This window comes from Coloeus monedula (assembly GCF_965178545.1).
Source record: "Coloeus monedula genome assembly, chromosome: 11".
Classification (NCBI taxonomy): domain Eukaryota; kingdom Metazoa; phylum Chordata; class Aves; order Passeriformes; family Corvidae; genus Coloeus; species Coloeus monedula.
In genome coordinates this window covers 347995-375160 of record NC_138791.1, presented here as the reverse complement: position 1 = coordinate 375160, position 27166 = coordinate 347995, and the positions used below count along the sequence as shown (strand labels likewise).

General features: G+C 43.1%; 1 protein-coding gene across 1 annotated transcript; it reads left to right on the top strand.

The window, feature by feature from the left end:
* The first annotated feature begins 9930 nt into the window (after positions 1-9930).
* NINJ1 (ninjurin 1) lies at positions 9931-24385 on the top strand. The gene is made up of 4 exons (XM_082289008.1): positions 9931-10117; positions 17133-17367; positions 21225-21386; positions 22383-24385. Exons 1-3 carry the CDS (start codon positions 10046-10048, stop codon positions 21377-21379), a joined length of 462 nt encoding a protein of 153 aa, XP_082145134.1. The 5' UTR covers positions 9931-10045; the 3' UTR covers positions 21380-21386; positions 22383-24385.
* Positions 24386-27166: the final 2781 nt, after the last annotated feature.

Below are 27166 nucleotides of genomic sequence, written 5' to 3'. Positions count from 1 at the left end.
TATAACAAATACCCTGTAAATACAAAGATGTTTTTATATCCATGGGCTATATAACTGACATCATGATATTCTTGATATCTTTTGTATTTATTTTATGTCCTATTAATTCCATGATCACTATAATCTAAGCCAAAGAAAATTATTCACAACTAGTGCAACCATCAAGATTTAACAAAAACACAAAAGTCACTCAGCAAATAAAGTAGAAAAGCCAACAACATGAAATAATTGCAAGTATAAGCATCTAGTGAAGTGAAAACATGGCAATAGTGCTAATAAACGGGTTATGTCGGGATTATTTTTACACACTGTATCGAGTATTTGGTGAAAAAAAGGAAGACAAAGCCAGATGGCGCTGCTTTCGTTAGGCAGCAGGTCTTGAAATAAAAGCCCTTATGTATATACACGTTTTTGGAGATAGGAACCAGAAAAGAGAAACATTTGCAATGTGTTTCTGATAGTCTGCAAGTAAAACACCAGAAAATTTGTATTTTTACAGACAGCCCTCAGCATAACTGCAGAGGGGAATGCAGACCACAGGCAGAATTAATGTCTACAGGTTCTGCTGAGGCCACTCAGCACTACCAGGTGAAACAGATTTTAAAATTTCCTTATGTATCATATTTAATGGTTTTAGTCCAGTCTAGTCTATAGACAGTGTTCACCACATCCCAAAGCTGTCAAGTTCTTTTAATGTCAGCTTTAAAAGCAATGCCAAGGACTCCAGCAATGCCAACTGTCCTTCTCTGGTTCAACCTCAAGCTGCTGGGCAAACTGTGAGTGGTGCTGCAGGAAATTCAAGCAAATTAATTATAATAGTGATTTCCAGCCTTGAAATTCCATCTGGGATTGAATTTCCTCTTGCTATTTTAAACTGTGTGTCAGCAATAAACAGCATCTGTGTTTGCTACCTAGCTGGTCTATCACAATGGGATTTGAAGTAGTTACCATTTTAAATGATCCAGACCTAAAGATTTCATGTGGTTTCCTCAAAAAATCAAACAAACAAACTGTCAAATTTCTGGCTTTTCAAAAAGCTCCTGTCTATGAACCTGGCAAAAGAAAGCATGAAAGGGATGTAAATTTATATCTGTAAATTCATATATTGGAACATTACCATGACAAAGAAACTACCAAAAAATGCTTAAAGGCCAATGAGTATGAGCCAGCCCTAAGTCACCTGGTCTGACCTCACAGCTAATCCTACTTGAGCAAAATGTTAGGCTAGCTGACCTCCTGATGTTTCCTTCAACCTAGATTACCCAGAGAATCTAGGGACAACTTCAGAAATTCTGGAAAAAACAACCTTAACTAGGAATTCTTTCTAGAGAACAAAACCAGCCCCACTGCTTGCACACTCAAGACATGTGAACTCCTGTGTTACACACATCAGTCACACCCATAAGCCTATTTTGCAGTATTTCTGGACAATGCACATGAACTTATCCCATTGCACACAGTGGAACCTGAACTCAGTCTCGAGAGAGCACAAAAATCCCAGAAGGGATCAGGCCCTACAGTCCTGCACACAGACACAATCCTACTGCTACACAGCAGCTCTAAAGCCTTGACTGATGCTCCAAAACTGGGATAGCTGGCAAGATCACCGGTTTCTTCTTTTTTTTCTTTTTTTTAAGGATAGTAATATTAATAAAAGACACGAGGAACGGGGGGGGCTGCACCTCAGCAATGAAGGCTGCTTTCTTCATGCCTCTGGCCCATTGCAGGGCAGGTGCTTGGGGGTCTTGGGATCCTCAGCGCTGCTGTTACCTGTGGAGATGGTGCTCTACCTTGTGGGGAAATTGTCTCTTTTTCTTCCTTCCTCTCTCCCTCCTCTCCCCATACACCTTGGAAGCTGGGAACTACTCCTAAAAGCATGAGTCTGATACAAAAGAACCCTTTGAACAGCTCATTTATTTCCTTTTTTCCTTTCCTCTTTTTTTTTTTTTTAATTCATTTCAACAACATACATTGTTCTATGAATTACATTTGTGAGTAATTCCATATACAGAGGCCTTTTCACTTAACTGGATTACTCCTTTCATTGAATCAGCCTTTGCCAACAGTAGCTCTAGGGCCTGATTCTTCTCTTATTTACCTGGTTGCTGACAAGCTATGTAGGGACAAACAATTCAGATTCACACCTGTACCGACACCTGGCATTTTAAACAGGTGCATTCTTTACTCTGGTTCACAGATAACCTCCTTCCACTCCCTCTTCTAGAGCACTGCTCTACCTCTGCACATACCTGAAAAGTACATTAGGTTTGATTTTTCTTTGAATTCCTTGTTTTGGAATATATTACTGCAAATGGGTCATCTCTGACCTATCACTGCCTACACGTTTGATGAAAAAAGTTTAAATTCACCTTTCAAAAGTAAACATTAAATTCCAGAGTTTGCGCACAGAGGTATTTAAGTCGATCTCCATCCATTTGATAAAATAAAATCTATAAAAATAATCTAATGATAGCAAGGAAGTTCTGTTGGCTAGAATGAAGCAATAAGAACACAGTTTGGGAATGGAAATGCAACTGATTCCTGATCTCATTCATTACCCAGATGAAGATTCAGCCCTCTGAAGTGAATTACCAGTATATCCTCTAAAACACACCACCACCTCCTAAACCCCTGTGTTATTTGTGTATTTTGTAACCCACAGCTAAGTTATGCAGCTTCAGGCACAAGCAAATGTGACTTTCTTAGCAAGACACTTTACCAGCTAAGAGAAATCATTAACACTCATCACAGTTTTATAAAAGATAATGCTCAAGCTCAGCAGAACTTTCAGACCAGCCTCACCATGCCAAATTTGCAACTTTATATGCCATTTCATTTCAGCTCTACAATTTCCACAACAAATTTTGCATAAAAATCACATCCTCTAATTGTACAAGTGTGTAAATATACACACATATATATATGCTGTGGTTTAAAAAGGTGCAGTGATTCTATTAGGACTTTCAAAAGGAGAAATTAATACATAGAAATAGACTAAGGTAAGCAATTTCAGCCAGAAAGTGTAAAAGTTATGAAGTCTTTAAGACAGAGGATAAAAATAGGAGCTTTATTTCCTCCAATTGAGTCTCTTCTATCCAAACTCTTGACATTTCTTTCCTATTTGAGGTACAAGGCTGTACCCAGTTTCTCAGATAGAGCTGTGTGGTAACACTCCCTGAAGCGTGAATCCTGTTCCCTCGCAGGAAAGGTGCAGCAGTGTGAGCACACCCCAAAGTAGGAATTCCAGGAGGGAGTTAATAGAAAGCTTAAGCCAAGAGTGCCAGATCTCCTCAGGAAGTGTGCTCCAGAATTAGAGAACAGTAGGACCACCTCACAACCTGGCAGGCTGTCATCATCGTCTAAAAAAATACGTAAAAACCAGATCATTGGACTCTCCAGGGAGGAATGCCAATAATCTGTGTAAAGGGCCAGGCTGGGGGACCACACAGCTGTCTCTGAACACTTGTGGTCAGACAACACGCTGCCATGCCATGCCAGGCCCAGGCAGAATTCTCTGGTTTCCAGATGACTTGTGGCCATGCTGCAAATCCATACTTCACATTCAGATGAGATACCCAAGAGCACTCCCAGCCACCTCCCTCCCAGGGGAGCCCGAGGCCATTGGGTCCCTCTTCTCCCTAAAATCAGCCCTGCCAGGCACAGCCTTGCTAACATCTGCACTACAGGCACGTCGGCTGCTCACCAAACAGCACTGAGCACTGCAGACTACAGAACAGCTGCTTGTACAAGGCAGAATAGAGCAGCTGAGAGGCTGAGCTGAGTGTACGTGCTGTGAACACAGCACACTGCACAGCAATGTGTGAGTGCATGGAGGGCAGCAAGCCCAGGGGAAGTGAGTGCTACAGCACAGAGAAGTCCTTTATGTAATGGGTAGTGCTTGCTCTTTAAAGAGAAAATTAACTGCCTTACACTTCTAAATGCATCAAAAATTAATCCAGAAGAATACTGTTAAATTGTATATTCTGGGTCAGATCATTCTCACTAACTCCAGACGTCCCCCATTTTAATGCTAAACCACTTGTGTAGATGTTTCTGCTTATTTCTAGGTAGGAGCTTGCTCATTTCCTTCTGGCACAAGTCCAGCACTGCTTGAAACCTCCTCTTTCTCAAAAAGTCTGTTCCAAACGTGTGTGCCAAGCAAGGCAGCACACCTTAAGCAAAAAAATGTATTTAATCACTGGCTTCAAGATTTTAAATCCAAAATGGACAAATGTGATTGCTGAAACTGATCTTCCTAATACCAGAGGCCGGAAATTTCCATATGTGCTTCATGCATTAAGCCCACAACCAGTTGCTTGTGAGCAGGCAAAATCAGAGTCACAGAATCATGGAATGTTTTGGGTTGTAAGTAACCACAAAGATCATCTTGTCGCAACCCTCCTGCCATGGACAGGGAACCTTCCACTAATGTCTTTCCAGAATGTCTGGAAAATGTTCCAAAATGTCTTTCCAGATCCTACTGATTAGAAGGGAAGGGCACTATCCCTTGCCTTGATCATCGGCTTTTCATTAAACTCATAGTAAATAAAAACATTCAGGTCACTTTCAGAACTCTGATGTTGACATAACCATTGATTCCTGGGGCTGCCAGGCGGCCCTACAGTTCAAGTGATTCCGGAGCAACTCCAGCAATGCAGGTAGGTTATTATACAGGGGATTCAAACACCCTCCTTACCCTGTGTTATGCAGTGTAATCACTCACTAAATGAGTTCTGAAGTAGCAGAGAACTAGATACCTGCCTGCAGTACAGAAAGCTGCTTGCCATATTGATATTATATACCCACAAATGTAACCCTCTCTTCCCCAGACACTTGTCACAGCACCTAAAAATATCCCAATGACCTGCTTCTCTGATTGCGTGCCCACAGCAGATCACTGATTCACAGAAGAAGTTGAAAAAGACCTTTAAAATCATCAAGTCCAATCATCAATCCAGCATCACCACTATTTCCACCAATAAACCATGTGTGCAATATATATACTTTTTTTAAACACTTCCAGGGATGGTGACTCCATCACTACTCTGGGCAGCCCATTCCAATGCTTTACCACCCTTTCTGTGAAGAATTTTTCCCCTAATATCCAATCTGAGTCTTCCCTGGCACAACTTGAGGTCATTTCCTCTTGTCCTGTCACTTACTACCTGGGAGAAGAGACGGACACCCACATCACTATAATCTCCTTTCAGGTGGTTGTAGAGAGCTGTAAGGTTTCCCCTGAGCTTCCTTTCTTCCAGATTAACACAGATGTGCTGCTACAATTAATTCTCAACCCAAAACTTTACTTTGACAAAGTTCAGCTTATCTAAAAGTCCTTCAGTGTGCATGCCCAACCAACTCCTCCTTCCACAACCCTCTCCAATATTAGTGATGGCTGCAGTCATAACCCAAAACAGTTTTGAATCCTTCTTCCTCTTTCTCTCCAACACAGAGCCGAGTCCTGATAGCCTATTGAAACTTTTTTGCAGTGGGTATGTGCTTGATTGCCACAATCAGACCAGACCTTCCAGCCTTACTTTCCTTTATCACTCTGGACTAAGTCGCAGTTTGTGGGAAGTGAGTAATTTTGTAAGATAAATATTATGGCACTACGGAATTAATAGTGTCACAGATTTACTAAAGATCCAGGGTATGCAACAGGTCTAAATTATGCATCATGACCCCTGGACAGAAAATGAACTGCAGGAGATAAGCTTGCAGCATTGCTTACACTGCTGGGTACGTCCAACCAAGGGAAGTAATTCCATACTGGCACCATTCATTATAGAAAATAGCACCATTTTCATGCCCATTATGAAGCTATTTGAAACAGCTGGGAAGAAGCAGACAGAAGCACGTGAAGCAAAGACTGATTTTAGAGGGATGAATGGAAGATGCAGGGAATTCTGCAGTTCCACTGCCAGCCTTGGTGTTTGTCGGGGCCTTCTCCTTTGCTTTTTCTCCAAATTAATGCTCTGATTTTTTTTTTACCCATCCAATTTTTGTTTAAAAAGGGAAAGTGAGATAGTTCTCTTGTCCTTAGGTGAACATCTCTGCTGCATCCCTCCATTCACAGAGAGCATCATGGAAATGCCTTTTTGTCTATCTTCTCCCAACTCCCAAGAAGTTCACATAATCACAAGGAGGAAGCATCAGACAGGAAATTATGACAAGACAAAACAAACAAACAAACAAAAACAATTAAGTAAATAATTCAGGTGAAATGTAAAGAGAGAAGTCAGTTTCCTTCCTAGAGACCTACAAGTAGTCATGAACTAAAGAGATATCAGACAGCAACACCTAGCTACTTTTTATTAATGTTATTTTCATTAAAATCAGTCAAGCATTTAGAAGAAGAGCTGCCTAAATTAAGCATTTATATTAACATTATTTTTAAAACACCACTAATTTCTGCAGGATGTAGTGCAAGGCTTGCAGGAATAACAGGAAACTAAAAAAGGAAGAAAGAGCACCAAATAATGTGCTTTCACTCCAAGTAGTTCCAAAGATATGATGCACTTTCACCTCTTCCCAGAATAAACAATCAAATTGCACATATCTTGCAGTAAGATAAAAAGGGATTTTGGTTTGCTTTTTTTTTTTTTTTTTTTTTTTTTTAGCATAGGTCCCAGGGCAAGGAACTAAAATTTCATAACTGTAAATTTAGATGCCAGGAAAAAAAAAAAAAAAAAAAAAAAAAAAGCAGGATGTGATGAGGAAGGTAGGAGGAGATTACAAAAGGCGCTGCAGTAGTATCTGGTGCAAAGTACCAGTCTGGGAATTTTAACCTCTATATCCATATTAAACACCTCAAGCAGCCTCATTTTTCATCATCAGCACCCTCCTTCTTAGTTCCCTTTCTTCTACGTTTTTGAATGACTGATCCATTTCCCCACAGGAAGATTGTACCAACCTCTTTACTTAAACTTGTGCTGTAGTTCAGAAGTACCAGTTTGGATCACAGCGTGCTGTTATGGTGACCACAAATGCCAGGGAGTACCATATACTTTTTATTTTGGGTTTCCTCAGATTGTCTCTTTGGCCACATATATAGTATTCAGGCAGAGAAAATGAATCCCTAGCAAAATAAAATGCAAATCCCTCCCCAAAACCAAGTCAGAGCAAAAAACCCTTGACATTTTTGTGAAATGCGAAGTGCTGTTCTTTCTAGTTGAGTTTCAGCAGTGTTTTAGGACCATTCTGTGCCACAAAAAACCCCACAAAATGGTTAATAATTACTAACAGCTTGAGAGTCTAATAGAGACTGGAAATTCCTTTCATAGCTAAAATGCAAAGATGCAGAGTAGTGGGGTTTTTGGTTTCAATACTCCCATCCAAATTTCAAGGGCTGTTCAGACAGTGGTCCCAAGGATTGTCTTTGCACCCTCCAACATTTGGTCTGCAAAACACTCACAGACTGCCTGCCTCACACTCCTGTGACAACACTTGCAGGCTCTCTCTGCATAACTGACAGGCAAACAAGACCTACCTACCACAGAGTGCTGCTTCATTCCATGGCTGAAGACTGATCACATCACCAGGCTGCCTCTCTCTTACCACAGCTGGAGTCTGAGCCTACTTCCCTGTAGGGAGCACAGGGTCTTTTTCATAAGCAGCAAAAGGTTGTTTTTTTCAGATTCAACCCACAGAACTAACTCAAAGGCTGGATAACAGGAAATTTTATTGTTAAAAAAATTAGACTGGACTGACAAATACAAAGTTTCAACAGAGAACTGACTGTTTCAGACCATACGTGTCACAAACACAAATTCAGCTGTTTCCCAGTTCCACTGAAATTACACCCATTTCCCACAGGATTAACAACAGATCCTACTCTCAGGCCTCCTTGGCATGTGACTGTGCAGCACAAAGTGAGCCACCACACAGGAGGAATCACTCAACACTATCATTGTCATGTACAAAGAGCAGATCTCTCGTTTCTAGGACTAAGGGCAGCACAATTTCACTAGAGCACATCGAACCTTTACAACTGCCAGACAAGGTTCTCAAAATGCATTTGCAAGGGGGTACAGAAGATGAAAAAGGAGTCTTTAGAAATACAACAGTATCTCCTAAAGTGTCACTGGATGCTTGCAACCAGAGAGGGTTCTGACCAGGTTGTCTTGGGATCCAAGTGCACCAACAATTATGGTCCATGCATATTTAATAACTTTTGAATGAACAGGTAATATATCTGATAAAGGCTGGCCTAGCTGAGCGTATTACTGAAGTTTAGCTACCACAAACCCCAAAATTTAGGAAAGCAATGTGCTTTTTTAAGCCTTGGACTTGTTAAGAACTGACAACAGTGTGGTTTATATACATACACATACACCTTTGCTGTAGTAAAACATTGTTTCTTCCATTTTCTACGGGCTATAACAACAAACTTTATTTCTCTCTCTAAATTAGTGTTTCCTAGCCCACTGCATGAAACAGGCAGCCAAGGAAGCAAGATAGACGAGGATTTCCTGTGAAGTCTAATTAAATAAATGCTCACTGTGTCGTTTGTGAAGGCAGTAACTTGCGAGTATACATTGTGTCAAAGGAGTTTTGTGTGATGAACATTAATGATCAGTTCAGCACAGCGTGGAGAACAGTGAAATGAAATCTTCAACAACCTTTAGCATGAAAAACAGAAGCCCAACATGTGCTTAATTTGTACTTTGCCACATCTGGTTGTCCATTTGCTTTTGTGTGGACTCCAAAAACGGACTCAGTCACCAATTAAGTCTGCTTTAATAAAAAATCACTGTGAACTCCCAAACAGAACTCAGCAGTTTAAAGTCAGAGAAGTCAGTGCAGCTTAAAGTTGAGGTGAATATGAATTTCCATCACACCCCACTGGAGAAACTCCACAGCACTAAACAGTCAGAGACACATAAAATTTTAAGGTGGTTGCCACAATTCCCCTCTCCTACCTGCTCAGAAGTTATTGCATGTGAGAGAGGTGGGCTCAACTGCTGCATGGGTAAAGCTGCAGGGATATGGCATACAGGGGAGATTTTTACTTGGTGTGTCACAGTCCTTAAACTTCAGCCTGCATTTACAAGTTTATAGTATCTTTTTAAAAATTCAAATTATGTTTATATATATTTACATTCTGTATGCTTGTTTATATTCTATATGTTTACTTGCATTCTGTAAATAGAATATCCTTTAATTCTCTTTAGAGGACGAGAAAAACAAGTCCTAACATAGTGGATTTTGAAGGAGTTCACTTGGGGAAGACACATTTGGACTCTTCACATAGAAAAGTGGCTCGTTTAACAACTACTCAGGAACACTTTCAGTGCAGATGAGCAGATCAGGCTTTAAAAGAGATCACATGTGGTCATATAAAACCCAACTACTTACATTTATTTTTTACATTTCTGCTCTTGCTGGCAGCTGTTTCTATGCATCGGAGCGTTCCTCTGATGTCCCATTACCGTCAAACCTGTATGTTGATCGGTTTTGTACGTGCTCTTGGCCACAGCACAGATGGGAAAGTAAGCATAGGGAGACAAAAATATACAGGATAATGAGGAAAAAAAAAAAGAATAACGATACTGAAACCCTAAAAACACTGATCAAAGAGCTCTTAGACTCTAGCCTTCCACTTTGTCAAGACAGATTTCTGAAATGAGCCATTTGCATCCATTACCAATTCCCTACATACAGAATAACACGCAATGTGATTCTTGGCCAGCACTGGAAATTGGGGCTCAACCCCGGCTGCTTGGGCTTCGCCCCCGGTGCGGGTGCGGGCTCCGCTCCGCCGGGGCTGCAGCAGCTCCGCCCGCCCGGGGCGCGGACCGGCCGCGGAGCCCGACCCGGCCGGGCCCGGCGCGGAAACCTCCGCCCGCGGGCAGGGAGGGAGGAGGAGGAGGGGGAGAGGACGGGAAGGAGGCGGGGAAGAGCGGGGGAAGGCGGCCCCGGCGGCGGGAAGCGCCCCGGGTTCTGCGCGGGGAGGCCGGGCCAGCTCCGGAGACCGCTGCTCCGCGGGGAACCTTCCCCTCCGCGCCCCGGCCCGCCCGGGACAGCGGGGAGCAGCGGAGCCGCGATGGACTCCGGCAGCGAGACCCACGAGCTCAACGGGCAGGCGGAGGGCGCGGAGGCGGCGGCCGAGGAGCGGGTGAGGGCCCGGGCCGGGCTCGGCGGGAGCGGGGCGGGGCGGAGCGGGGGGATCCCGGTGCCCGCGTCCTTCCCGGGGCTCTGCGGAACGGGGACTCCGCGAGGTGCGGGCGGTCTGCGGCCGCGCCCTGGCCATCGGTGCTGCTCGGCTGTTGCTGGGTTTTTACCTGTCTTGGGTGGATTCCACGCCGTTCCTGTAGGGAGGTCGCTGCGCTGGTCCGTACGCCGGGGCAGGGCTGAGCAGAGCATCCCTGGCAGCCCCTGGCTCCCACAGCTGTCACCCAGGACCCTCCCCTGCCGGGAGCCCGCCCCGAGCTCGCCGCACCTGCAGGGCTTTGCCCACCCAGCCGCCTTGGGCGACGATAACCACGCAGAATAAGCAATTACAAAAGTACGGGGAATTACAAGGGGTTGTGCCTGTATGGTTAATTTCCATGCAGTAATCCAAATAAAAACAAGAATACCCAACTTTTTCCTACTCCGTGTAGTCAAAACATGACCAGAGATCTTCACTGGAAAGTATTCATCTCGTATTGTTTAAGTATAAAGGATGTTTGCTGAGCATGTTACTTATCTGAAAAAACCAGACTGGTAAAGAGTGTCTTTTATCTTGTTTTGGGAAGGACTAAACTCTAAAGGCAGCTCTTATTCCAACCTAAGTCTCTGCCACACAGAAACCATTGTACTAAACCCTCTTCTGTGTCACTGGTAAAACTCTCTGGTTACAGACAGGGGGGGCTGATTGTGTAGCACATCTGTCCTTTCTCCATCCCTCCCTCCCTGACAAACCCTTGGAGTCATGAATATCAAACCAAGGAAAATAAAAATCTCTTTTTAATAAATCCTGGAAATCCCGCCTAAAGTGAATCATGGTTGGGATATGCAGGTCAGACTGTTGGTCTGGAGTGGTTTCCTCTAAACCTCTGACTTCTCAGCAGTTCTTTCGTTTGGTTGACACAGCTTTGTGATTGCATCACAAATACTCTTGATGGGGGGTTTTTCCCAATATGGTCTGCTCCAAGAATTTTTCGGCAACTTTCCTGTTTTACTTCATCTTCAGTTGCAAGCAACCCTCATTTTGTTACATCTTTCCCATCAAAACTCAAGTTCTCTGTGAGTGCCATATAAAGAATAAGCAGTGAGACCTGCTATTACATTGTTTTAAATCTATACAGTGGCACTTCAGGGAACTTCATAAACACTTTTTAAATTTTCTCACACACACACACAAAGTAAATGCAAGGTAAAACAGATGGGGACAGATTTTTCAGAAGCCCGTCTGAATAGAAGATGCCTTAAAAAATCTGCCAGTGTTCACAATTCACACAAACAAAAGAACACCCCAGCTCAGCAGCCACCTAAACCTGGAGAGACCATCTGCAGGTGCCTAAATCTTCCATTACTGGAGTGAAAAGTGTGTCTGCTTTGAGGAATGCTCACAGGCATTGGAACATGGGCCACCCTGGTTTCCTTCCTGCCCATCCCAGCACCTGTCCTTCCTCTCCTCAAAACAGACTCTCTTGCACATCTTCACCACAGACCACTACCTTCTCCTGCAGAAGAGCTGACATGAAATGCAGGTGTGGGTGTTACCTTCAAAGCAATCAAAGCATACAAATTTTAGAAAGACCAGTTAAGCTCTCAGTTCTGAACAAGTGGCCACACAGTGGTTTGATGTGGTTTATTTTTACTCCACGGTTCATTTGAATACATTTTTTTTAGAGCTGTCAGGCTTTTAGAAGCAAGAAATTCCTTGCTTCTAGGTTTGGGCTGGCGTGGCACACCTCACTGACTAATGTGTGTAATTGCACCTGGCAGAAGTATCTGGTCTCTTCTTCAAAGAATCTGTTCATACAAATACAGAGTGTAACTGTTTATTCATCCATCTAGTTGCTTTCCTTGTTCATGATCCATCTTGAAACGCTCTTCATCCACCGTGTTGTAAAATCTAGTTCAGTGTTTCCAAGATAACAGAACGTGCTAGATAAAGGAGTTAAAGAGGAGCTATGAAAAAGGTGAACAAGAATTGGATAGTAGAAATAAACAGCTTTAATCATGTTATTCCTAAAAATGTCTTAAAGTCTGTATATTAATTCAGAAGTAATTTGGAGCATAAAAGTAATTTGAAACATGGCAGTTTCTTGGCATCATATTGCATTTGCTGCGTATAGCCTGACATGGTGTGTTCTAGAGCATTACTCATATCGAATTTGGAGTATTCGATTTACTCCAAATATTGATACTATTGGTGATAAGTTTTTCTTTGCATGTTTTTTAAGTAGCTATAGTAAACAAACAGTGTGTTAACCACACAAAATAGACAGTCCACAGCCCAGTTGTGAGAAGTAGTATTCTAAGACCAAATGACTGGAATGAGTAATAATGGTGCAAGGCAGAAAAAAATTATACAGGAGCAAACTTCTATTTAAATAGCTGTGTGAACAAGTTTAAGTTACTCCTTCATTTCACAAGGTTAGTCATAAGGTGTGCTGATTATTTTAAAGTCATTTAATGAGTAGAAATATTCTAACTGGATCCTGGAACCAGTACAGCTTTAGGAAAACAGTGCTCAGCCTTCAGCAGACTGTACTTTTCCCTTTTTTAATATTAACTTTTCTAGCTCTCAGGAGTCAACATGATTGCTGCTTTTTTTTTCTTAATGTAGTCATTACTTGCATTTTATGTTTGTTTAAAAGTGATTCCTCTTAAGCACAGGGTTTTGAAGCTGCAAGAAAATCATGATGTCTATGAAATACGAACACATGCTGAGTTTTTCCCTTTTTTCTTTTTTTTTATTTGCCTGCCACCACAGCGTCTCAAGACGTGATTGCAGAGTTCTCACAAACTAGTTAGTGTTACTGTTACCCTGGGATGGTACTTGGATGGACATCTCCCCCCTCTCCTCAAAATGAAATTTCCATAGGAAAAGAAACTGATGATTCATGCCAGACCAGGGATAGGGGTTTTTCTCTCTTGAGTCAGTGCTAAGACGGACAAGTGATGTAATGTTTTTTTGAAGGAAAAACCACAAAATATCTTCTGAGGAGGTGTACAAAGGATCTGTTAGAGATGAGGCCACAAGATGGTGAAGGGTGTGGAGGGGGAAACCTTGGTCTGTTCAGCTGGAGGAGACTGGAGGGAGACTCACTGGAGTCAACAACTCCCTCGTGAGGGGCAGAGGAGGGGCACTGATGTCTTTTTGTGGTGACCAGTGATAGGACCCGAGGGAATGGCCTGCAGTTGTGTCAGGGCAGGCTCAGGCTGGAGATCAGGGAAAGGTTCTTCCCCCCCAGAGGGTGCTGGGCACTGCCCAGGCTCCCCAGGGAATGGGCACTGCCCGGGGCTGCCAGAGCTCCAGGAGTGTTTGGACAGCGCTGCCAGGGATGCCCAGGGTGGGATTTGGGGTGTCTGGGCAGGGCAGGGGTTGGACTTGATGATCCTTGTGGGTCCCTTCCAACTGAGCCTATTCTGTGATTCTGTAATCATCCATTACATGACCAATATGGCTTAAAATATTTTTGTTGGAAGAGTACTTTTTTTCTTTGTAGAATATTTTACCTGTTTGGTTTTAGATCAGCAAGATCTCTGAGATGGAGGGGAAGTCTGACTTCAGAGTAGCCATATATGACCCTTTGCAATTTCAGTGAGCAAGTGATGGAGATGTGGACAGAAATTCTGCAACTGTAGGTATTATTAAATATTAGTATGGGGTTGCTAGTGCAATCCTGTAACTGTAGGTTTGATCTTCGAAAAAAATGTTCTGAAATTGTGTTCTATTTTAGCCCTGTATTGTTCCTTTTATGTCTGATCCATCTCTTTATTGATTTAACTGGAATTTTTTCCAAACACGAGATTCCCCATCAAAGATCTGGAAAAATTAGCCGCGTGCTATTTTTCTGAAAGATTAATCCTTCAAAACCTTAGCAAATTGCTTCTTAAACAAAATTGCTTTTTAGCATCTTTTTAACTGTTCTGGTTAGGAAAAATATTGCAGAACACAATAAAGAGCAGCCCCGCTGTAAGTTCAGTATGGCTCAGCTTTAGTTCTGCACAGCTTCATTATTATGTAGCAAGTTTCCATTGTTTTATAATTCAGACTTATTCCTAAACACAAGATTTTCAGGAAGCTTGCTCTATGGCATTACAAACCCAGAGGTCATTCTGGTCCAGTCTCATTTTGAATCAAGGCTGTTGGCCCATAAAATTGCATTAATAACTAACCTCAAATAGAAAGAAAACTGCTGTAATCCTTACTATAGCAAGTTACTGTATTTAGCAAAGATACTTTATTGTTTTCAAATATTTCCATTTTCAGTGCTGTTTCCTTCCTGTTGAATCACCAAGTGGGGCTTAGCTGTGATTCATGGAACTCAGCACCCAAGGACATTTGCTGCAGAGCTGCTTGTATTTGCTTTTTAGTAAATGTAACTAATAAATCCTTTCTGTATTTCAAAGGGACTCAGTTCTTCTGGGTGTACCATTGAAATGGGGAGTGAAGCAAAGCAGTGGCAAAGTCTGTACTAACACAGGGAGACTGTAAAACAGTACCATGCAATCTTTGAGTGGAGGTTTTGTGTTACAGAGCCAAAAAAGTGCCCATTAATGACATGGCATTGTAGCTTTGTCCTTGCAGAGTGCACTGCTCTGGGCAAGCAAACAGCCCCTGCCTCTGTGAGGAGACCCAGAGTGGTGTTGTCTGTGGGAACAGCACCATGTCACTGTGAAAATAAGCTCATCCATGGGATTCTTCGAGTCACAGGTGGAGCAAGAGGGAGAGGCTTTTCAGTCCTGTCCTTTGTCTAACTGTGCTTAGACCAGCAGGGCAGGTTGTTGTGCTGAGAGGCTGCAGCTTTGCAGCACTGGGGGCCTGCAGGCAGGCAGGGAATACTGCAGGGAATGCAGTCCCAGCTTCACCTGGCTCTTAGACACATGTGAGAACCAGCACATGGTGGTTTTGCTCAAACCGCTTTGGAGACACAAACGCAAGGGCTTAGCTTGTCTCTACCAAGTAATTTGAGTATTGAGTGTGTGACGAGGTGTTTTGGTTACACTGACACTGAAGCAGGTCATGTGGAATGCACACTGCTCTTTTGCCAAGTGACACTGCAGGAAAAGCCTTGCTTTACCTGCATCCTAGGAAATCTGCAGACAGTCTGCCTTCCCTCTCCGCAGCCCTGCAGGTGATCACGGCACAGTAAGTGTTGTTTGGTGCTGTGGGCTGCACACATTGCCACATGCTTGGAATCTCTCTAAAGCCACATAACGAAGTTCTGCTGTCATTTCTATTGTACAGACTGTCACTCTCCTGAGGTTAAGGCAACATCTCTTCTCCTTTCATTGCCTGTCTATATGTTGCTGTGTAACACATAGTCTCATCTTAGAAAGTGCCCATGTAGTACTGACTGCATCAGTTTCAATACTTCTGGCAGTGGCCTCCAGCTTGCTCCCAGAAGACAAGGCTAATTGGCTTTTTTTTGGTTTTTTTTTTGTTTTATGGCTTTACAACATCAGTCAGGAGACAGGAAGTGAATGTTTCTGGGGTTTTCATGATTACAGGTCATTTTTCTCGGTGAAGGCAAGATCACAGGCTGAGAAAAAGCTCTGACATATGCTGCTGCCCTATGACAAGTTACACTTAGTCAAATATTTAGGCTTGTGATGGATTACAACATGTTGGATGAAAATAGGTCAAGTTTGGTGTTTAAATGCCCTGGAAAAACTTGCAATGTGTACGTGAATATCTGCCCTACTTAAAAGGAGGCTTTTAGGTCTGGACTGTGGCAAGCCTGGCTTTGGAGTTGATCATGTTTAGTGCTGCTGAGGAGATTAATTAGAAGGTGTCTTCTGTATTTGAGCTAACCTGCAAAGCCAGACTTCTTTCACAGGATTTTCTGGCAGTCAGGAACGCCCTTGGGCAATAAAAATGTCTCTAAGAAGTAGCTTTAAAGAAATCAGCTAGAATAAGCTTATTTTTCATATATTTGTCTATTATTTTTGAAAATAAAATCTAGAAGTAAGAGCAGCAAGACTGAAATTCCTTACCTATTCAGAGACAGCAGGATAGAGGATCACCTACTCTTCCTTCATCATGGAGTTGGGCACCTAAGACTAACCTAGTTACCCTAAGCTGTATCTAATCCAGGGAGAAATAGGCACCTCTGGGAGACAAGCAGTCAAATTTCAAGTCAGGTCACATGAATCATCATCGGGAAGCACTCATATATTCATCCCGTTGGGTTAACGAGCTCTAGGTTTGCCCTGCAGTTGGTTTTTATTTTCTGTTTGTTTGCAGAGCAATTAAAACAAACAAACAAAAAAAAAAAAAACCAAACAACCCCAGACCAAAACCAGCTGATGTGAAAATGGGGAAAAAAAGATTCCCTTATAACTGGACAATTCTTGGCAACAACGGATCATATGATAGTTAAGTGGAAAAACATCTGTGTATGGGTGTTTGGCTGGCCCTGGAGAGTGGCATGGCAGAGGAAGGAGTAGCAAGGAAAGGAGGGCAAGCAAAGCTCACACAGTGGCCAGCTTCACATCAGTCCTTAAAATAAGACTCATGAGTAATGAAGGAACTTTTTGGATGTGTGATGAGAGAAAGTGAATTTAATAAATATCTGTATTTTTAAGTGTGCCTTCAGGAGTAAATTAGTCACAACAACCTGTTGTTTGCTGGATTGTGTTACAGTGGTTTTTCCCTCCCAACTTTTTCTCAGTGCAAACTTTTCATCTTTTCCAGTCTCTCCTTTTCCCAGGGTAGAAATATGCTGACTGTTTTGACTGATCCTATAGGCAAGCTGGAAAAAGTGCCATAGGGCAGTACAGGCAGGCACTGTTTGCTGCTCTCCTGTCTGGAGGACGGGGGTAACAGTGGGAAAGCTGCACAGGAAATCTCAGTACTGCTGTGGCTCTGCCCGTATGATTACAGAAATCATTTGATGGGCCAAGTGATCTCTCACTCACCACCAATTAAAAGAGATGTGAATAACAGTTTTCCTCTCTGCTGGCTTCAGCACAGAACGTCACAGTGGTTCCAAAGGGACAGACCCATCAACATCAACCACTACGCCAACAAGAAGAGCGCTGCCGAGAGCATGCTGGACATTGCCCTGCTGATGGCCAACGCGTCCCAGCTCAAAGCCGTGATGGAGCAAGGGCCTTCTTTTTCCTTCTACATCCCGCTGATCGTTCTTATCAGTCTGTCACTCACCCTGCAAATTATGGTGGGAGTGCTCCTGATATTCCTTGGTAGGTAGCAACAGCAAGAGCCATTGACTGGTATGTTTCTTATAGGACACAGCCTATAAGATGATATACGGACACACCATTTGCTTTCAAAACGCCGTTACCTCAGAACCGCCTCAAGTTAGAATCATAGAATCATTTAGGTTGGAAAAGACCCCTGGAATCATCCAGTCTAGAAGTTAACCCAGCACTGCCGTGTTCACCACTAAACCATGTACATAAACATCACAACTACACGTCTTTTAATTCTCTGCAGGGATGGTGACACTTCCCTGGGCAGTCTGTTCAATGCTTGACAACCCTTTCAGTGAAGAAATTTTTCCTAATATCCAAAAATACAGATTTTCTCTTGAAACCATAGAAATACTGTAACAAAGGGAGGAAGGGCAGCTTTATGTGAAGTCTTCAATTTTTATCAACTTCCTCCTACTCATCTGCCCATACTATGAATACTTTTCTTTCCAGAAAGCCTGAGGAAGAAGGAAAATTATGAAATACTGTAGAAGAAACATCAGTAGGCCAGATAGGATAATGCAGTCTATCCAGTTTCATAATACTGTTTTTGGCAAGACCTGTTACTTAATCTTATGACTGAAATGTATTTCTTCCATGTCAGTCATATAAGAAAATATTGTGAATGCAGAACTCTGAAAGGGAAGTGAAAGTCCAAATGTCCATCATCCTGTTGGTGTGGCATGTTGTCCTCAGCATGGCTGTGTTGCAATCAAACTGTATCTACCATTCCCCACCTGGAATAAATGACACCTCCACTGGTAGGAAACAGCTGTGGATCATTTCTGCTAGTGCTGTGTGATCATTTATTCTCATAACATTTTTCAAATTTTGCCCTTTACCTTAGTGAGAACTAGGTACCTGACCTTGGGCCTAATGTAAATGAGCAGGCAGAGTTCACACATGGCATTTAATGAGTTATGGGTGCCACCTTTGGCATCCCTGTCAATCTTTCAGTGTTCTGCTCTCTTATCACAGCTGAAAAAAACAATGTTCTGTTCAAGGAGAAAGTTCCTAGGGATCCAGGATACATATAGCTTGTAATATGCAGTTGATACAGCTTTTTTCTTTCTTAAAAAAGAGATGGAATACAGCTGTCTCTGCATTTGGTAGAGTTGGTGCAAGAGCAAAATCCAGGTCTTGGCTCAGAGGAGATTCCAGAAAGGGACTGGAAAAAAAACTAACCTGTTGATGCTGGGAGGTGTGGGAAGAGAGTGATGGAAAAATCAGCAAAATACTTCTATGTTCCTCAGCTGAAGGTGTCTCCCTGGTTGGTTCAGCAGGCTTTGAGGCTGTAAACAAGCTCCCTGTCTTTCTGTTGGGCAGTAATTTCCCAGTATGTGCTGTGATACTGCATTTTAATGCTTGTTTCTGCAAGACATTGCTGAAATGCTTTAAATTGCTGTCAGTTTTATCTTTGTCACATTGAGGGTGACAGAGCCCTTGGCCTGTGGTGATGCACTGTTGGAGCAATGCTGTCCTGCTGAGCTCAAAAATAGGAAGGAGACAGGAAGTAGGACAGGAAAGTACAAAGATACAGGCAGCAGAGCAAGAACTTGCTTTTTACAATGTATATTTGATAGTTTTAGCTTGCAGGAGTAGTTTGGTTCTGTCCAGCCATGAAATTCTGTCTCTACAAGCTCTCACAAGGCCAAGCAAAAGTCTGTGCCACCATCCAGTTTCTTTCCTTGAGTCAGAGTTTTATCCTGGGAGCTGCCAGTTCTCACAGTTTCTACTAGGTATTAAAAGCTTTTCCTCCTTCAAAAGAGCCTTTCACAAAAACAATGTGAGAAATGTTCAGCAGATTTGTCCTTGGAAGTGATCTGGTGACCTTAACTTTTTGGAAGAAAAGCAAAAATGTCTTAAAATAGTTTCAGTGACATGAAATCATAGTAATCCACTATAATAAAATACTTAAAGAATAACTGTTCTTAAGGACATTTTCACAAACACCCTCATCTTAAGTACTGTAATTACAAAGATAGGATTACTGCAATTCTGCTTCAAAATTTAGAGCTCTTCCTAAGCTGACAAGTATTACTTGTCTTCTCTGACCCTCCTTTGGACAAAGGGACAGCTCTGAGTGTCAGTTTGCCTTTCAGCATGATTGCTTTTAACTCGCATAACAGGTTAGGCCATTATTGCCTTTCCTTTTTAAACCAACCATCTCAAATGCTCTTACTCCATGTTTCATAATGAATTAATTATTCCATTTAATTTATTCTTCTTCATTCACATGGCAGTACCAGAGTCCTTCCAGGTCCTGTTCGGATGCAAGCATCCACATGCCTCCAGATGCTTCACAGATGTGTGAACTCATTTTAAGGTTGAAGTACTACTGAACTTCAATTATTTCATGCCTACACATGTGTGCAGTAGCTTCTCAGGCAGTTCCCCCACACTGTTCTTCAGTGCTTTGCCTGGCCTGTGTTGTTTGACTACACTGCCTTAGCAAACAGGACTTGAACAGGCGCCCAGAATTCCTTGAAACCAAAACAGCATTAGACTTCCTAATTAGGGACCCCAGGTGAAGCTGGCTGTTAGCACTTCAGCATCACGAGTGTGTTTGTGACCACTGCTTGTTAACTGCTTCAACAACAAGGAGTATTGGTTCTGTGGTTCACTTCTGCAGTATGGAACATGGTGATGATGTTACAAGTGAATAACAAGATTTATTTTGTGTAGTAGAGACATAAGCTGTATATCTGTGTGTGTGCCTGTCAGAAGGAGCTCTAAGTTTTATGTTTCTGTAAAAACTTGTCCGGTACAAACTTTCTCTCGCATGTTGTGCACATGCAGACACAAGCTCCAGTGATCTATGCCCTTGAGAACTAGGAGTCTTAATAGACAAAACCCATTCTCAAAACATGCTCCAGAATTCATCAGCACTCACTCCACCAGTGAATCAAAGGAATGTAGCCAAAGGTCTGAGCTGCAGAGCCCTTCCTGCCTGAGAACAGAGACAGCAAACTCTTGGGTTTTCATGTGGTGTTTCAGTGGGCATGACAGTATTTGGTCAAAGGTTAGACCTGATGATCTTGGAGGTCTTTTCCAGCCTTAATGATTCTGTGATGCCAGGCAAGCGCCCCAGACTACTCACTGTCTTAAACCAAACCTATTATCAGCCCAGTGTAACTAATTTTTATGCTGTCATGAGGCCTGGAATCAAAGCTTACACTAAATTAATGCTATCTCCCTTGTGTGAGCCTCCCTCATTCCCTTTAGCAGTTCAACCAAAAAACAACTGCAAGAAACAAAGGAAAATGTTTGCACAGCGGATGCTGTCTGTAGAAGGGACTGCAGCTACACTGCTTTCACACCTCCCTCTGTTTAGTAGATAGAGTGCCCTTGCTTTCTAAAAACAGAATCAGGGCAAAAGCAGGGCGTACAAGGGAATACAAGCTGGGGAAGGGCACCAGTACAAAAAAAAATCCAGCACTGGTAAAGAGATTTGTAGCATTTTAACTAGGAAATTTAACTTCATCTTGTCAGGGCTTCAAGCTTCATGTATTCAATAATTTTTAAATGCTCAAAGTTGGCAACAAAGCTGGGCTTCAAAACATAAAGAACTCAAAAAGATTTCTAGTGATGTTAGTGCATCCTTCACTTCCATGTGTCTCCACAGAGATTAGATGCTAATTACTGGAAGTTAATAGGCTCCTTGTGGTTACAGACCTTCCCCTTAGGGCTTTTACTGACACTGCAGAATCTGACTTCCCTTTAAAATATGACTGATCCAAATAGCTTAGCATAAGATAAATTCTTGAACTACATCAGTAGGAAATCTTTTATTCTGGATTTTGAAATATACATATCATTAAACATTTTTTTCTCCTTTCTCTTTGAAGTAAAATATGACCTTAACAACCCTGCAAAACATGGAAAGCTGAACTTCCTCAACAACCTTGCAACTGGACTAGTATTCATTATAGTAGTTGTGAATATTTTTATCACTGCCTTTGGAGTGCAGAAACCAGTTGCTGAGTCAGCACCAAGACAGTAAGGACCAGGTGAGTGTGGTCTCCCTGCAGCCTGAGGTAGCAGGGCATGGCAGGGCACACTGGGGCAGTTTAGAAACAGCCACAAGTTTATGTGTACAGTTCAAGTTCTCACAGATACCTGAGTTCACTCCACATTAGTGCAAAAGCAGAAGCTGCTGGGAACTGGTAAGTTATTACAGTGTGTTTGTAAATGTGGAGTTCAAAAGTTGATGGCAGCACATGTGTCACCCATGGGAAGTGTAAGGATTGTCCTGGTCTAGCCACTCCTTTTCCTTACTGCTGACTAAGACAATAAGGGAAATAATGTTGTTCTGCTTTCTCCAAATGCCTCTCCTTTTTATAAGGACAGTTTGCATCCAGTCTGTTGCTTAACACTGAAGACAATCTGTTTCCAAGTACCTAGGGCTATTAAGTCTGACATGTAACACTGCACATGCTGGAGCCTCTCAGTTCCTGTGCAGATCGTGTGGCTCTTCTGTCCTCCACAGGACAGGGCTTTGCTCTGTGGGAGACAGCCCACAAAGATGAGCACTATCACTTCACATGTGGCCATTTACAACAATGTTGGTGCTCTACCTGCATTTTCAACTTCGTTCTTTACTTACACAGAAGGATAAATACAGGAATTGTGGGGACCAAACTGGGTATCTTCCTAGCATCACAGCTATGATGAGCAATTTGGGAGGAGATAAACCTGAATTGTAGGCTTGTAACTCAAGAAGCACTACAGTCAACATTTGCCTTTAAAACAGACTGCTGAGTGTGTGTGTGCCAGCACTGCTCTGGCTCTTGGTCTTCCACATCTCAACCCAGGGTCAGAGACCTGCTGAAGAAGGAATTACTGGCCTGACAGGCCATGGTACTCTCTGTGCTGCCCAGACAGCCCGTGCATGTAACTACTATTACGCACCCTTTTCCACAGAAGACTTAATTCCCCCTTTAAAGCAAATGTGTCATTTATTATAATTCCTGTATCACTAAAATATCAATATCTTTGTGTTTCAGGAACCTGGAGCATTCATTTTAGATGCCATTTGCAGTTGAGCCAGTTACACTGGACACAGTGGGAAAGGAAAAATAATCTGAAGAAGCTGGACACACCAAGCAGCTTTCTCAAGTTTCCAACACATTTGTATACCTAAAATTTTCCCATGTGTTAATATTTAAACTGTTTGGCATCTAAGAAAAGGTTGATTTGTCCCCAAGGACACTGTTTTTCTGGAATATTGGCATTTCAGTTTCTGGAGAAACTTCATTTTTTTTCAGAGAAGTGACATAAGCTCATGAAACAAGGAAATATCATCTGGTAGCACTTCACAGGACTTCTCTTTTTACATGCCTTTGGTTTTTGTGGCAATTTGTCATTTCCACCATGGTAAGAAATGTCAGGCCTTTGATTCTGGCATGGTCACACTGTCCTTTATTTCACAGCTTGGCACCAAGCCCACGTACTCTGTAGCCCAGCAGGGCTCTTCCTTTGCAGCCTGTAAAGGTAGCTGTGCCTTGTCTTTCTTTCCACTCTAGCTAAAGCAAAGATGAGACAAACAGAAACAAACAGCATTCTTTTGTCCAGTTTCCTTTTCTTCATGCACAGACACAAATAACCTAATTGCTAATAGTTTCTTACCATGAACTGCTATTCTGTGTATTCTTATATGTATTTATTTGAATCCTAGAGTAGTTCAAGGGGCCTTTAAAGGTCATCTCATTCCACCCCCTGCCATGGGCAGGGACACCTCCCACTGTCCCAGGCTGCTCCCAGCCCCAATGTCCAGCCTGGCCTTGGGCACTGCCAGGGATCCAGGGGCAGCCCCAGCTGCTCTGGGCACCCTGTGCCAGGGGCTCAGCACCCTCATTGTAAAAGGTCCTTCCTTATATCAAGTTTCTGGAAACCCTATTAGAAGTGCCACCTTTTCTGGGCTCAGCTGGTAAACTGGAGGATCCAGGGTGAACTTTACCTGCTAAACTGGTACCAAGTGCCTGTCAGCAGCAGTTCAAATGGCAAAAGGAATTGAGTTTTTCTCTCTTCTTTACTCTCTCTCTTCTCATCACTGATTGCTGCAGGTTTTTTTACTTTTACGAGTTTATGGCTAAAAGCAGAACAAATTTTTAATTTTTTATTTTTAAATATATATAGAGATATAAATATCTTCTAGGCTCTTACCTGCTGGCTCAGGAACTTACACTTTTTCTAAATACACTGTTGCTAGTAATGGTGTAGGTTACAAGAATTTCTTCAACAAAAACATTTTAGTAATTGTATTTCCAAAGTATCATACCTGCAAGGAGAAAAATCTGAGTGTTCTAGGTTGCACTTACATGTAGATGCAGATTTGTATTAATCAATTTTTGTAGCATCAATTTTCAAATGCTCCCTTGTACATAAATTTGATTTCCATGTGTCTCATCTTATTTATATTACTGACCTTTCTCTTTAGTTATGTCTCAAAGCCCATTGATGTACCAGATTTTCATGTATATGCTATGTAAGAATTACTAACAGAAAACAAATCAGAAACTTGTGTGGTTAATAATGGAATAGACATTCTTTTTTATTTTCTAATTTGTCTTTTGTTGCTTCATTTCCATTATAACATGCATTTAACCAGTATCTAGCACGCAGTGGTTTAATTGTGTGTGCTGTACTAATTTAAATGTAGCTCAGAACAAGTTCTGAATGAGGCATGCAGGACAACTTCCTGTGTTTATTTTTTACAAACCACCAACTGTTGTGGGACTGTTCGTGCCCACTCGTGGCTGTCACACTTTGGATCCTTCAGAGGAGTGAGTTGGCTGGCCACAGAGCAGTGCTGGAAATCTGAAAAACCTTTCCTTTGGAGGAAATAGGTGACTGTAGGCAGAGTCCTTCCAGTATGAAATTTATCCATGGCTCAGCACTGGTCAGTAATTTTGATAAGATTCTTGACTGTACCAACAATGCTACCTTTTAACATTCTCCTCACTGGAATATTTGCCCATCTGCATCTGATCCAGTCTGGAGGCTCTCTGGGGGCAGCTACCTCTGTTCTGTACAGGAACTTCGTACCTGTGTCTGTTGCTTTGTGTTCTCCTAAATACATAACCTGTCCAAAAGACATTCACCTTAGGTATGAATATTAGATATTTTTCATTGTCTGATTTGTATCTTTGTAGTTTTTTAATCAAGACATACAAACAAGAAGAAAAGTCTTTCTGGCACTTAGCAAATCTAATTTTTTGACTAAGGGCAGATGCAGACAGATACCCAAGCTCTGCTGATGTTTTCTGGCTTCATATTTGGGGTGATTTGGCCTAGTTTTAAACAGAGCTTCCCCTTCCCCTGTTACTGCCACAGTCCCGTCCTGTCATAGAATCCCAGGATGGTTGGGGTTGGAAGGAATCTTAAAGCTCATCTCATCCAAACCCCCTGCCACAGGCAGGGACACCTCCCACTGTCCCAGGCTGCTCCAAGCCCCAGTGTCCAGCCTGGCCTTGGGCACTGCCAGGGATCCAGGGGCAGCCCCAGCTGCTCTGGGCACCCTGTGCCAGGGCCTGCCCACCCTCCCAGGGAACAATTCCTTCCCAAGATCCCATCCAGCCCTGCCCTCTGGCAGTGGAAGCCATTCCCTGTGTCCTGTCCCTCCAGCCCTTGTCCCCAGTCCCTCTGCAGCTCTCCTGGAGCCCCTTTAGGCCCTGCCAGGGGCTCTCATCTCTCCCTGGAGCCTTTCCCTTCTCCAGGTGAGCACCCCCAGCTCTCCCAGCCTGGCTCCAGAGGGGCTCCAGCCCTGGAGCAGCTCTGTGGCCTCCTCTGGACTCATTCCAACAGCTTCCCATCTTCCTTGTGCTGAAGCCCCCAGACCTGGATGCAGTGTTTCAGGTGGGGTCTCACCAGGGCAGAGTGGAGGGGGAGAATAACCTCTTATGAGCATGATCATGTTTGTCTGGCACTGAGACACTTGAAAGCAGTCTGAGGGTACAGGACAAACATACCAGTTTTTTCCTATTTTATTCTTTTCTTTATTGGACCATAATTTTTCAGGTCACTCAGACAAACAAGCTGTTAGAGTGGGTTTGTCCTGAAAAGTGTAACAGCATCCTCAGTGCTGAGCTGTTGTCTGATAGAAACTACCATGGCTTGTGTATCCCATCTCCTGGGAGCCTGTGGACCTAACAGGATCCAGAGCAGTAGGGCAGGGAACACCCACCAGGCAGTTCTCAACTGCAACTTCTCTACTGCAGATTCCAATGGATTTGGCAAGACACAGCTTTTAGGATACACAGAAAGGAAAGAAAAATTATTTCAAGATTGAACACATCGTGGGATGCCAAGAGCTGTATTTGGACCTCTGCAGTGAGGGGTGGGGGCCTGTTCACGTGGAGTCTGCCAGGGCTGGGCTCAGAACCACGACAAAAACTGCCATGAATCCTTCTGCCTCCTGATCTCCTGAAGCATCATACCAGAGAGCTTGGTCTCTCTTTTTGGTTCTAAACATATGAAAACCTGATCAGAGAGTCATCCATCTGCCTCTGAGGCTGTATGGGCATCAGCAGCATTCAACTTGCTACTGGATGTCCTTTTTAAATAAAAAGGCTTCTGGTTTATTCCCACATCTTTTATTGTGATTAAGTAAGATTTGGAAAACATCCTCAGACATGAAATCAGTATTTTAAGTCTCTAAAGCGTTCGGAGTTCATGTATTTTTTAGCAGACAAAAGCATCTGCAAGTTGGTTTCAAGTATAAATAATTTAATCGCGGGGTTATTACTCTTTTAAGTCAGGTGCTGCTTTAAAATCCTGGCAAGTATCTTTGAGGGGCAGCAAACAAATACATAGGTTTGACTCGTTCTTGGACTCATTCTTTGGTTTGCTGTGCTTTTTCAGAGTTCTTGGTTGGAGGCAAATACTTCCCTTAAAAAGAGGTCATCAATAATGAAGCAAGATGAATTTTCCAGGCTGTTTGGGAAGCAGTTCGTGCCAGGTCAGCCGTTTGCTCCTATTGCATAAGCTCTGGGCAGGGTGAGCATTGCTCATGGTCCTTCTCATTAGTCCCTTCAGCATCCAGAACAGCCTGGGCTGGGATTTTCAGTGTAGCTGTACTTACTGAAGCAGGTGACAACAACCATATTTACTGGAACTGACTCTTAAATTCGTCTTCTAAACCAGGTCACTGCTGGAGCTTATTCTGATGCTGAGTCTTACATAAAATAGGCTGAAGCAGAAAACATCATCCTGATTTCTGTATCTCCCTCAACTGCCTGGTGTTTTAATTAATAACTGCTTTATCCTCAGTGAGTTTGCAGAGGACACTAAGGTTGCTGGGGGTATTGATCTGCTGTTGGGCAGCAAGGCTCCATGGTTGTATCTGGAGAGGCTGGATCCAAGGCCAGTGGTCTGAGGTTCAGCAAGGCCAAGTGCCAGGTCCTGTCCTTGGGTCACAACAGCCCCTGCAGCTCCAGGCTGAGCCAGAGGGGCTGGAAAGGGCCCGGCAGGAAAGGCCCTGGGGGTGCTGGTGGCAGCAGCTGAACAGGAGCCCAGGTGGGCAAGAAGGACCAGGGCACCCAGGCCTGTTCCAGCCATGGTGGGGCAGCAGGACCAGGGCAGTGCCCATCCCCTGTGCTGGGCACTGGTGAAGCCCCACCTCAGCTCCTGGGGTCAGTTTTGGGCTCCTCACAACAAGAATGACCTTGAGGGGCTGGAGCATGTCCAGAGAGGGGAACGGAGCTGGGAAGGGGCTGAGGGAGCTGGGAAAGGGGCTCAGCCTGGAGCACTCAGGGGGGACCTTGTGGCTCTGCACAAGTCCCTGACAGGA

Coding starts and splice junctions, on each gene's coding strand:
- NINJ1 (XM_082289008.1), top strand. CDS start 10,046: ATGGACTCCGGCAGCGAGACCCACGAGCTCAACGGGCAGGCGGAGGGC. Junction 10,118..17,132: donor AGGCGGCGGCCGAGGAGCGG/GTGAGGGCCCGG, acceptor TGCTGGCTTCAG/CACAGAACGTCACAGTGGTT. Junction 17,368..21,224: donor AGTGCTCCTGATATTCCTTG/GTAGGTAGCAAC, acceptor TTCTCTTTGAAG/TAAAATATGACCTTAACAAC.